Source organism: Saccostrea cucullata, unplaced genomic scaffold (genome assembly GCF_032062105.1).
Source record: "Saccostrea cucullata isolate Sc308-1 unplaced genomic scaffold, CSIRO_AGI_Scuc_v1 ctg1852, whole genome shotgun sequence".
In the NCBI taxonomy this organism is placed as follows: domain Eukaryota; kingdom Metazoa; phylum Mollusca; class Bivalvia; order Ostreida; family Ostreidae; genus Saccostrea; species Saccostrea cuccullata.
Genome location: NW_026920307.1, coordinates 79,338 through 92,500, shown reverse-complemented (window position 1 = coordinate 92,500; position 13,163 = coordinate 79,338). Strand labels below are relative to the sequence as shown.

General features: G+C 31.6%; 1 protein-coding gene across 1 annotated transcript in view; it reads left to right on the top strand.

Moving 5' to 3' along the window:
• The window catches only part of LOC134246680 (uncharacterized), a 12,811-nt gene extending 4,641 nt beyond the window's left edge, over positions 1 to 8,170 (top strand). Inside the window, exons 3-10 of the mRNA XM_062729048.1 lie at positions 245 to 472; positions 3,389 to 3,643; positions 3,950 to 4,084; positions 5,521 to 5,658; positions 6,594 to 6,725; positions 7,358 to 7,495; positions 7,691 to 7,831; positions 8,112 to 8,170. Coding sequence (XP_062585032.1) covers positions 245 to 472; positions 3,389 to 3,643; positions 3,950 to 4,084; positions 5,521 to 5,658; positions 6,594 to 6,725; positions 7,358 to 7,495; positions 7,691 to 7,831; positions 8,112 to 8,170 — 1,226 coding nt within the window. The remainder of the gene's footprint in view (positions 1 to 244; positions 473 to 3,388; positions 3,644 to 3,949; positions 4,085 to 5,520; positions 5,659 to 6,593; positions 6,726 to 7,357; positions 7,496 to 7,690; positions 7,832 to 8,111) is intronic.
• The last annotated feature ends 4,993 nt before the right edge of the window (positions 8,171 to 13,163 follow it).

Here is a 13,163-nt window from a genome sequence, read left to right as displayed (position 1 = left end):
TGCGCTTTTCATTAAAACTAGCCACAGTTGAGTAGCTCGACTTGTAGCTCGAAAAAAAAAACATGTTTTAGAAGTGAATATAAAAGAAATAAAATATAATGAAACATAATCATACCGTGTTGCAGTCAAATTTAAAATTTGTAAATTCAAGATTTAGTCGAAAATATTATTCTTAGTTCAAAAGTGAACATTATTTTTTTCTGAAGGTATTCTCATTTATTTTAATCAAACATTTTCTTTCCAGAAAATATTGCATTACGAAAACCTACATGGCAAAGCACTACGCATGATCCCTCTTATAGTGGTTCATCAAGAGCTGTTGATGGACAAAGAACAGATCTCTCCTATCACGGGAGACAATGCAGTGTATCAAGTAACACACAAACAACCGCTACGTGGTGGGTGAATCTGGAGAGAAAACGTGGAATAATTTTTATAGTCATTTATTATAGAACGGAAAATGGAAACTGGAGTATGTACAGCATATTTACATTTTTCAGCATATGTCTCAACAGAAATATTCATAAGCAAGATTTTTTTTGTTAAGTTAACTGACACATTGCTTTCACGGAAAACATTACTGTGAACTTAGGGATGAATATCTTTATTATCCAAATTCATGGATGGTTAGATAATATATTTTTTTTATATACCCGAAACATTGAACTAGAGTTCAGATTTCTTACAACTTTTCCTCAGTTTTCATAATCTTCAGTCGAGTTTAGCCAAGACACAGAGGTTCCCCAAACCTATAATTTTTGGAAGTTATATATTGTTCATTTGGCACACGTGTTACAACGCACTTTGAAAATTTCTTTTCAAAGTGCGTTAATATCGACCATATAATTGCATTTTGAAACAATGTGTGGGGATTGGTCAAAATTCTTGCAAATCTCAGGTATGATAAATATATATTATTACAACCGCTATAACTAGCTAAATATAGCAGAATAAAACTTTAGAGATCAATTGTATAATATTTATCCATAAAACAAAGCATAACAAGAAAACATTGATGTAACCATCAATTGTCGCCCGGGAAATATATAAAGAAAACAATGGAAATGACTCTTGATCATCAAACCGCTTCGATTTGTGTGAAAATGCATGTGTCCAGTTGATGGAGACGATAGTCGCGAATATTAGGAAAACTTATAGTCGGATAAATGTCAAACTAAAACGATACCATTTCAAACTTTAATTCCTCGAGTAAATGTTGGCTGCATAAAATATAAATTAAAGTTAGACAAATGCATCACATATATTCAAAAATGTATTTGATTTTCAATTTAGAATATAAAACACGAACTGTGCAGAGTACATTTTTATGCGAGAAGTAAAATTCAATGTTCTAAAAAAAAGGGACCCGTCGTTTTTTGATAGTAAATGCTAAACAACTTTATATATTAAATATGAAAAACATATATATTTTTACAGATTCACTTTATGGAAGTAAATATATTATATATCTCATAATTTATAAAGGGAAAGAACATTCTGATTAACAATCTTTTCAATATTTAGAAAACCTTTAATTTTAAATAACTACTCCCACACCAATCTCCATATACCAACACTTAAACTTATATGTATAGAGCAGCCCGGTCCTCCGGGCTGCAATAACAAGGGACTTTTTAACGCGCAAGAAAAATAACGTCATGTTTTTGCGTGCTACGTCATCAGTTTCAGAGAGTGGTGATATGGATTCAGAAAACCACAGTGTGGTGATCAGGAAAATCGGATCAAACTCTGTAAAATTAACAGTAACAAAAACAAGGAAATTGATGGGTATATAATAAAAAATTGGACCTGTTTGATAACTTTTCGCTGATGAGGTCACTTTATGATGTCAAAGTGAGCGATTTTGATTTGTCCATACTTTGAAAATTCTTTCCTGTACTTTTTGTTTTCCAATTTGCATGCATTTTTTTTTGTAAACTGAAATTTATCGAAAGTTTTCAACGTCATACAAGTTTTGTAAATACATATTTGGGTGTAGCATAAGCATCAGTGCCGGGAAGGGGAGTGAAGGGGGGAGGGAGTTAGGCACACAAATGTTTTGCAAAGATATACATAATATATGTAAGCAATAAAAATTAGGGCTAACCCGGGGGGGGGGGGGGTCAACTTTCAATTTGCTACCAACGACTATGTACCATGTACAAGAAAAGAGCCGGGATGAGAGACCTTCTTATCGTCTTTTCCCTGTTTTCAATGAGGTTAAATGAGTACATGTAAATCAAAAAAGTTTTTCAATAGTTATAATTATTACAAATTGATTCTCTCAATTTCCAAAAAAAGTCTAGAATTTTTTGTTTTTATACATATTTATTTTAAAGTGCATTTAATGTCCTGATGGTAAAAGATGTTTGTGTACACTCTTAACGCACTTTGAAAAAAATTGTCAAAGTGCGTTGATATTGTTCCAATTTTAACGCACTTCGAATTTGTTTTTCAAAGTGCGTATTTTTTTTCAAAGTACGTTGCCACACACACGGCCTACCATTTTCTGCAAAATGTGGTTATTTAGTCACTGTTAGTTCTTTTGGGATAAGAAAGATTGATATATTCAGCAGGGATCCATATCATCAAAGCAATAAAAATCAAGATTTTATGAACTTGTATAAGAACACTAGAATGAGCAAGTTTTCCCTATCAACTATTCACATCCGCTTTTAGCCCTATACAGTTACTAAGTGCAAGGAGTATTTCGTTAAAAAAGGAAAATAAAGGTAAAAAAAAAATGTATGAACCAGGAAAACTGCAAACCCAAACTGTGAAAGTTATTATTTGCTATCAAGATCGGTAAAACGACAAAATAATTAACGAAATGATGCCGTTAACAAGCTAGTTCCAATCCCCAAACATCAACTTCTGTATGAGTAGTCTCGATCAATTTAAAAAATGATCATACATAGAGGAAGCTAGTGATACTGCTATACATTGGGAGAAATGCACGATATACATAAAGGTGTCAGCTGAATATTTGGTTTCAAAGGTATATAAAAACAAATCGGCTAGTTAAAGAGCACATTTAGTGTGATCAACTCATTGTTTCATTCATCAATTTATTTATTTTATGTAGACTTTTCCTATCTTAAATTTGTTTCACCTACCCAAAACGCTTGAGTTTTACAGCACTGTCTTACAAACGAGTATGCGTGGTGTCTTAAGATATTACAACCACGATTCAAAAGACATTTTACAGTCACCTTTAACATTAAATAGTCAGTAGTATCATATAAATTGAAGGCATATTTCTTTGTTCCCCGTCTCATAGATTCAAGCATTGTTAAGGGGAAAGTTCTTCTCATTTTGTTTTTAAATCGACAGGGTCTCTTTACCTCACATAAAAAAGAATTTATATAAACAGGAATTTCAATTTCAGGTTCAACAAATGGCTTTACGACACGATTCCTTGGATTTCAAGTATATATTTCAAATACTACAGACAGACTTAAAGGTCACTTATGTTTTCATGACACAAACTACACCATAAGCACAATACCTGCTGTCGTCAATATAACTTGTCCTGTACATGGACAATATGTCATCTACCACAACGAGAGAAGACCCGGTGTTACTTATCCTGATGATTATTCGAAGTATGCCTACATTGAGCTGTGTGAGGTGGAAGTTTATGGTAAGATTTGTAATGTTAAACTAATAGGGGTGTGTTAGTCTGGTCGAATTTTGTTTTTATGCATTTACCGGTATATGCATTCCGTTGACTTTGTCCTTCATTTTTCGTTCCTTTAAGTAATGTTGATGTAAAAATTCCTTCTTAGTTTTTCTTATCGCTAAATTCAAATGTTGGGAACTTAACTAGCTAAAAAAGGAAACATTTCCTTTATCATTTAGCTATGTACGTAAAAATTTACATTTTTTTACTAACCATTATTAATTTCAAAGGATAGGATTTTTCTTTTTTTCAAATAAATGTTTGTAGGATGTCCAGACCCCACACACTATGGATCCGATTGTTCATATAAATGTTCAACAAACTGCCTTCAATATTGCGATATAGTGTCTGGAAAGTGTCCAAGTTGTGCTCCTGGTTACAAGGGTAAATGGTGCGAGCAAGGTAGGTTCTTTGAAAAATGAATGTTAACCTTTCAAATATATGTTTTAAAAAAGTTGCCGTGAAAAGCATGGAATAGAAAAAGCAAATGATATAAAACAAGAACCAAAAAAAAAAAAATCGTTATAATTTTACTGGATCCAAGAGAAGTTTCACCCAATTTATAACGCGATTTTTTATACATGAGAGAATCATAAATCTCCTTTATTTTTTTTTTATTAAAAAGTATCAATATTTTTTAAAAATTAAATTGCCAAGCTCTTTTGAAAATTTCAAGTTTGTGATGATGGATTGTTTGGGGATGGCTGTAGCCTAGTTTGTGGACATTGCAAACAATTGACTGAATGTCACCCAGTAGATGGAACGTGTTTGAATGGATGTTCCCTGGGATATCAAGGACCATACTGCAATAAAAGTAACTATAAATGAAAATGCATAATCGATATTTAAAAATTAAATGTACCCATGTATTAAAATGTTAATTGTTATTTCACAAAATTCTAGTAAACATTTGAAAACCTTTTATTCAACTCTATTAAGCCTGTTTAGATGGTTACTACGGGGAAAATTGCAAAAATGCATGCAATACAACATGCAAAGGATGTAACAGAACAAATGGTATTTGTGAAAATGGGTGCCGTACTGGATGGACCGGAGATTTCTGTCATGAAGGTGACTGCCTCTTTGCTCTGTTTTTAATGCTTTATTGTTATATTTTTTTCTCTGATATCCCATGTTTCCAATTTATACCTAAAAGCTATAAGATATGCTATTTATTCCAAATTTATCACTATACGATTTAATATATTCACTTGATGTAAAATTTGACACATGTAGCCATCATTCTAAAAAAGAAAAAAGAAAACTTTGTTTGAGATGGAAAACAATTTAAAAAAAAAACAAACGAAATCCACAATAATATAAATGTAAAATCTACTTTATTTCTCAGAATGTGACGGAGGATTTTATGGGGATAATTGCAGCATGCCTTGTGGACATTGCATTAGTGTACAACAATGCGACCCAATGAACGGGACATGTTTAAATGGTTGCGCTGAAGGTTATATTGGGATTTATTGCAATAACTGTAAGCAAAGTGTATTTTAACTGTTGAAAAATCACTGATTCTTTTATTTCTTTATTATTTTTTCGATTGATTTTTCGTTGATTTCGAGGTAGTGATAGAACCATGAACTCATGTCAACTATGACATACGATGTTTCACAATCATCAATTTCTAAGCACCTGCAAACGACTTAATCAAATCCTCATGAACCAAAATATTTTTCTTCAATCCTGTAAAATTCCATCAAAAGAAAGTGTTTGATTTAACGTATTTAACTTCTATAGTGTTTTATTATTATTATTATCATTGTTATTTTTTATTCTTGTTCCCATATAAAAAGATTTATGCATTAAAAAAAAAAATCTTCTTACAGCCTGCCTGAAAGGATCCTTTGGAAAAAATTGTTCTGAGACGTGTAGCAGTGCATGTTATGACTCTACGTGCAACAGAACAAATGGTAGATGTGACAATGGATGTTATCCGGGTTGGAAGGGAGATTATTGCAACGAAGGTAAAAAAAAATGTATATAAGAATGCAGATATGTATAACAATTACTACTTATTCCTGTACAGTAGAGTGTCTCTTTTCTTTGTCTTTATATTTCTAATTTTTTGTTTGTAATAAATCTTTGCATTTTATGTTACCGGTAGTTGATTTCTTGATTACATGTACCCCATCTGAATGTTACTTTGCCAAGAAAAATTATCAGGACCTTTTTATGTATGTCTCATGCGGCTGTCTTTGTATCTGAAGTCAAGGGGCTGGAATGTTTGAAAATTATATGGGAGGTCTCGTTCATCTAAATAAATTAGACTACACTTCTATATTTACAGTAATATTTAATTTGACATATTTAAGTAAATATAATTAAGGACAGATGATACAAACAAACCTTTGTCGAAAAAATTGACAATAACAACTTGGGTCATGTTTAAATGAATAAAATGAATAACTTTCGTTGCGTAGTTTTTGAATTTTTATTCAAAATTTTACAAAAATGGAATTTGAAGTGAAAAAATATTTGTATAGGTTAATAAAGATGGGTTTAGAAGGGCAGACTTTTGAACATCACAGAAGGTTAACAATTTCTTTATATTCTAGAAAATTATTATTTGCATCATTTGCAACAAAATAAGGCCAAAAATATATACCAATCCAGGCATCCATTTTTCGTTCGTATCATCTGTCCTTAAGGGAATTAATATTTGCAGAGTGCAATGAGGGGTTTTTCGGCGAGAATTGCAGTCATACTTGTGGTCATTGCAAATCATTAGAAGAGTGTCATCCAATGAATGGGACGTGTTTGAATGGATGTTCTGAGGGATATAAGGGGGAGTTCTGCAACAAAGGTATATCAAATATCCATAAATGCTAAATTTGCGTTCCAAATACTTTTTAAAAAGCATGTGAGAATGTTGTTTGAAATAATGATCTTGATATTTAAGCCTGCAGTGAAGGATATTTTGGAGAAAAATGTGTCCACAAGTGTAACGATACATGTAAAGGATGTAACAATGTTAATGGCGTCTGTGAGCATGGATGTCATACTGGATGGAAAGGAGACTTTTGTGATGAAGGTAATACATAAACTATTTATGGCAAATCCATTGTTTTCTGTGCCTTCCCCCTTATCTTATTTGTACCATTTGAAAATGTCCAAAAAAGGCACTTTTTGATAATGGATAATGAAATACTTTGAAGAAAACGAACTATGATCGATCCAAGAAAACAAGCAAATAATATTAATCGGTATACAGAGTATAAAACACGGATCCCTGGTTCCTCTATAGGGAGGGTCAGGTTTATAGGAGGATAAAGCATCTCCCCTAACAAAAAAAAAACTATAGTTAACTATAGTTTACTATAGTTAACTATAGTAAATCAAAGTGTCAAAGTTTTTGCTGAAAGTTTTTCAAAGTGTCAAAGTTTTCGCGAAAGTTTTTCAAAGTGTCAAAGTTTTCGCGAATGTTTTTCAAAGTGTCAAAGTTTTCGCCAAAGTTTTTCATAGTATCAAAGTTTTCGCCAAAGTTTATCAAAGTGTCAAAGTTTTCGATAAAGTTTTTCAAAGTGTCAAAGTTATCACGATAGTAAATCAAAGTTTTCAAAGTGTCAGTTATAACTATAATTAACTATAGTAGAAGGGATCTCAGTGAAGATATGTTGTTTATTGGTGGCATTTCTATTTAAATAATATATTTTTATTTCATAGAGTGCGATTACAATCAATATGGAACAGCCTGCAATAAGACATGTGGTAATTGTATCAATAGCGAGACATGTCATCACATCAATGGTTTTTGCGTCAATGGTTGTGACTCTGGATATCAGGGAAATAAATGTGATCAAGGTACATGTAACTCTGACCAGCCTAGAAATATATTTGATAGATGCATTCTCTTCTTTATGATAACTTTAATTCCACCTTTTGTTAATTGTTACAAAAAAAAAAAAAAAAAAAAATCAAAGTAAAGGAAAAATAAAATGATCACAAATATATGATTTTTTTGCAAAAATTGAATATCAAAATAATTGTAATTTTTAGTTTGTGAGTTTGGATTTTACGGGATAAATTGCAGAGATGTCTGCAGTACGTTTTGTAAAGTATCACGTGACTGTCATCACGTAACTGGTGTCTGTAAATTTGGCTGTAAAGCTGGAATGACTGGGCTTGATTGTCTACGAGGTTTGTCGTGTATATCAGGAATTGCCGTACATAATCTAAATCTAAGTATCATATATGCCCTTTTCCCCATTATCATTATTTTTTTCAGTTGAAGACAACGACATGTACCAAGCTAGATTTTATGGTATTTTGGTACCATTTTGTGTAACAATCGTTTTCATTGGGCTGTTCCTATCTTACAAAATCAGGAACTGGTAAGAAAGTATATAAAAAGATACTGCTTTTAAAATCTAGTTATATAATCTGAAATGCTTTTTTTCTATTATTTTTTTTTTTGAAGGATTAAAAAATCGCAAGAAAGAAATAACAAAACTTATCATCATCAGAAAGATGACGTGACCCTTCATAAAATAGACGATTTTGCAGTTGAAAATATTTACGACAATCAACAACTTTAAGATCTGGATTCAACTTTCAACTGTGTTACTAATATTTTGTTAATAGAAAAGATCTTCCTGGAACTTTTTTTTTTGAAATTAACATTTTGTTTTACCTTTTAAGCGGTCATTTATAATTTGCAATAAGATTTTTTTTTACTTGTCTTATTTACATGTATCTTTTTTCAAATTAATGTTCCTTTATATACTGTTTGATTATGTTACCTCTTCAAAACGCTGTTTTATGATTCCACAGCATTATAAAATGTTATTAATTATGACAGTTTGTTATGAATGTCCATTAATGTTATATTAGTTTCTATGTAATACTTATTTTCATAAGTTGCACTAAAATGCTGTTGTTTTGGATCAAGAAGAATTTTCTCTGTTTGTTTCATTGAAATTGTTTCATTACTGATGTCTCTCACTAATGTTATTTGAAAAAAAAAAATATTTGAAAGAAAGTTATTTGAAAGAAATACTCTTTACATTGAAATTGTAAAACAACAACTCACCCTGGCCCTAACGCCTTTTTCGAATAGCAAATAAAAGTCTTCTATGGCTCATGAAATGTTTTAAATGAAATACGTGAAATATATGAAAATGAAAAAGAGTATTTAAAACCAACAATCCATAAAAAAAAAAATCAAAGAATGAGCGGGATGAGGTGTCGTGGAGGAGTGAGCATCCCCTGCTGATCCGTCACACCCGCCGTGTGCTCCTTGTCTTGATCGGGAATTAACAAAAAAATTCGTCGTGAATTAGTAATGTACAAATAATGGGGAAAAAGGTATTAAAAATGTCAGTCAGCATTTGGCTCAATGAAAATTTGCATTTGATGACAAGGTCATTGTATCGACCATAAAACTAACGAAATGATGACATTGAACCTGACTGTAGATATTCCTGCTTCATCAATTCGTTTGTCACCAATTTACTTCATTAAAGAAACTGAACATATTTAGAGCATGCTCTTTGGTATCGATATAGCTAAGATATATAAATTCCGTATACAGGTGTTGAATGTTTGAAACATACGGGGATGACGAACATTATTCAAGCTCATTGCTGCTTAAATAAGGGAAGTTCACGATGAAAAAATTGAAGTTATTACGTTTATCAAAGAGCGTGGTCGTTAGTTTACAATAAACTTTGTATTTCAGGAAAAATATCAAAATGTGAATCAGATGTGTCAGACTCTGTTGCAATTTTTATGTCAAGCTAACCAAGATATATCGTATCGACATAAGAATGGAAATTAACATTGTTTATTGACAATACATCTTCAATATAAATAAATGTCGAGTTGAAGGCTACATTAAGTGTTTTCTTCTTTTCCCGCATAAGATTTTGGACAATCTCTGCTTCATATTCATACAAACATAGATCTGCTGATAACGGAGTGTATTTGGTACCCATGGTTATTTCAATAGATTGTAAGAAGACCTGTCTCCAGAAACCAAGTATATATTTGCAATGAGAAATCAAGCATCTTTTGATGTCAATTTTAGAGTACTTCCATAAGTGAATGAGAGACTGAATTATTGAAGAAATGACGAAATACCTACCAGTTCACATTATTTGTTGTGTGCATATATTTCCATTTCCAATTGTTTCCTCTATAATAAACACTACAAAAGTGAATCTCGCTAATTTCATGGTAATATCTGTGATATGTGTATTTCTAAAACTACTGAAAGGTCAAACGTCAACCTGCATGTATATCACTGGCGTATAAATACATTAAAGAAAAAAAAAATAGATGTCTTGTTTATTACTTTACTAAGTAGTTAGATATGATATATCTTTTAAGAAACAAAATAAATAATCAATTATCTTCGGATCAAAAGCAAGTCACCAGTGCAAGGCTGTCCACTATCACCGAGGCCTCACAAGACCGAGAACTCCACTTCCATAGACATGGTAAACAGCCCATCTGAACCACGTGGAGAAATCGGTATTGCCAAATAGATCTGCACTCTATCATCTGACACAGACATCGTCCCTCAGTCATTTCCATCCGACTTCTTAAGCAACTCAACTTCCTCTGCTATTTTAACATCCACATAAATCTGTTTTCTGACCATGCTGACCAACTCCCGTTTCATCAACTGCAACATTGCATTCAATTTGGCGGCAGAGAAGTGACATAGGGCCTATACACGTGTTCGTGCTTCCGACAACTTAAGTCTAGGTCACATATATAATTAAAGTTAACAAGATTGCTTTGATCGTAAATTGAAATTCTCTTGTTGTTTATTTTGTAAATTTGATATTTTACTACAGAAACTAAATAATCAATAAATGATTTTGTGTTTTTATGAGATTATTTTCTTTATAGTAAAATTTGACGTCATGAGGCCTCGTGCATTTCGAATATACTAAATTTAACTAGACAGTGATTCCTTAAATGAAGACAATTCACTTGCATATGCATGTAACCTCTGTGGTCTATCATTATAGTATATATGACATATTGTCCTTGTACAGGACAAGTTATGTTGCCGATAGCTGGTATTGCAGCATGTGTACACATTGTGTCGTTAAAACATAAATTACCGTCGTGTTTGTTTATTGTATTCGATACGTAGACATAGAATCCCGAAAAATCTTGCAGTGTAACAATTTGAAGGTCCTTATAACACGAGGCAATAGTGAAATTAATTACTTTAGCAGGTAAAATCCCATCATCAGTAATGGATTCCACTACATATCAGTTCTTTAAAAAATAAAAAAAAAAACAGACAAATTGTTAGAAGATCATAAATCAAGCTAAAACTTATCGTAGATGATATACAAATCTGACAAAAAAAAAACAATATTACGTAATAGCTAAAATAGACATATGTTTTAACCAAAGGTATACTTATTTAAATTTGTGCTGATCCCTTTTTTCTGGACAAATTGCATATTGAATAGAACTGACCGTTTTGATTTATAATGTCAATCCTGAAAAGTCATAAAAAAGATCAGTATACTTGAATATATGTAGGTATTGAGATTAAATAATATACATGCATTGATTCCTCGCCCACTTTAAACTGTAAAACACAGATAAAAGCCAAATACAATGATCACTCTTGTCTTGAACTTTAAGAGTATAAAGAAATCCCAGACAAATAAGTTAATGCCAAGATAGCATGCACAGTCCGATCAAAATTATCTAACATTGACTGTTTTATAATCGTCCTGGGCACCTATTTTTGTCCGATATTCTCTTCTTGGATGAAGAAACAAATCCATGGCACCAACAAACAATAAAAATATACCGAATTTTGCTTTCATTTTATAACAAGGAAAATTTATTCCCTAATCTGTCTCCTAGTTAACTTATTATTTTTTGGTTCTTGGTTAAGAGTCCTAAAAGTAACTCTAAATGTCTACCCCAGCTTTATAAAACAGGACTGTAAATAATAAGATTACATGGATAAAAATAATTCGAGGGGTTTGTCCCAGTTTTTAAAATTTCTAGCAAGATTTTTTCACTCATATGGAGACGCCACCAGTTGCTGGTGGAGAGCTACAAAATCTGTCCTATACTCGACACTTAGGGCCATTGAGCAGTGAGGGATCTTTTTCGTGCCAGCACCTGTTGTCAGAAGAGACCCCGGTATATAAGGTCCCATCCCTAGGACCAGTCTTCACGTCCCACAGTGGGATTTGAATGAACGACTCCTTACTTTATGACTCTAGAGCAGACGCTCTAACCACTGCGCCATATGGGCGACTTTTTAACTTTTTAATGTCAAACATAATTAAAATGAACACATATCATATTTCAGTGTATAACTTATGTTAATAACGTTTTATAGATATACAAACAATAAAAGGACACAAAATAATTTGTGTTTATCATAGCTTATCAGATCCAGTATTATTTGTTAAAATTGTAGACAAGACCTATGGTAGACATTTTATTATTGAGCCAAACAGAACCTTATATCTTATCGCGTTAGGTCCTAGCTGTAGATCTTTAGCTCTCTGCTTAAGAAAATTCGGACAGATAAAGCAGAGATCTACAGATCCATGCATTGTAAAAACTTTGGATTTACGTACCCGTCTATTTTTGTCGCTTATCTTGTTTTTTTTTCTTCTTTTAATTAAAATTTAAAGTTTTTTTACGCTCTTAGAATGGTATCCGATAATTAATCAAATATTTTACTCCAATTATTGATATTTTATTTACAATTCAACGGTCCAAAACAGTCCTCTAAGAATTCAGAATGTCAGTATAAAATATTCATATGGTGGCATACTTTTACCATCCACATATTTTTTGTCAACATAAAATATCGCGTCAAGTCAAGATAACTATCTCGTCAAGTCATGATAATTTCTAGTGAATTCATGATTTTATACATTGTAATTTAGCATTAGAAAAAAAATGTAAAATGTTAATAAAAAAATTTTTCTTAAAATATTTAATTTTGCATCAAAACAAAAATGAAATATTTGAGGAGTATAATATTTAATTTCACACGATGATATAAGCTCGAATTTTTAGTGATAAAAATCAAACCGAGACGATCCATCACATACATAGACTTTTAAATCAAATGTACCCTGTAAATGAGTCAAATGATCCATTTATGTTTATTATCGCTCTCCATAACTCGACCTAGTTTGTCAGTCACTAAGTAAACATTAACGGAAGCCATGTTGTAATTGAAAACGACATAGCCCCGTTGGATATTTTAAAACAACCTAAGGTATCCGTTATATTTTATAGCTAAAAATGTTAGAAAAGAGATAAATATTATGCTTTTATTTTTTCTAAAGTTAAATTCTAGTTTTGTTTTAGGTGAGATACATATTTGTTATAAATTTATAGAATTTTTAAAGCCTTTGCATTTTAATTTCGTTTTGAACCTATTTACGAGAAACAAATACTGCTTTGTTTCAGTTTATATTGTCGATAAATTTCACACAGATTGAAGAAATAAGTGATACATTTA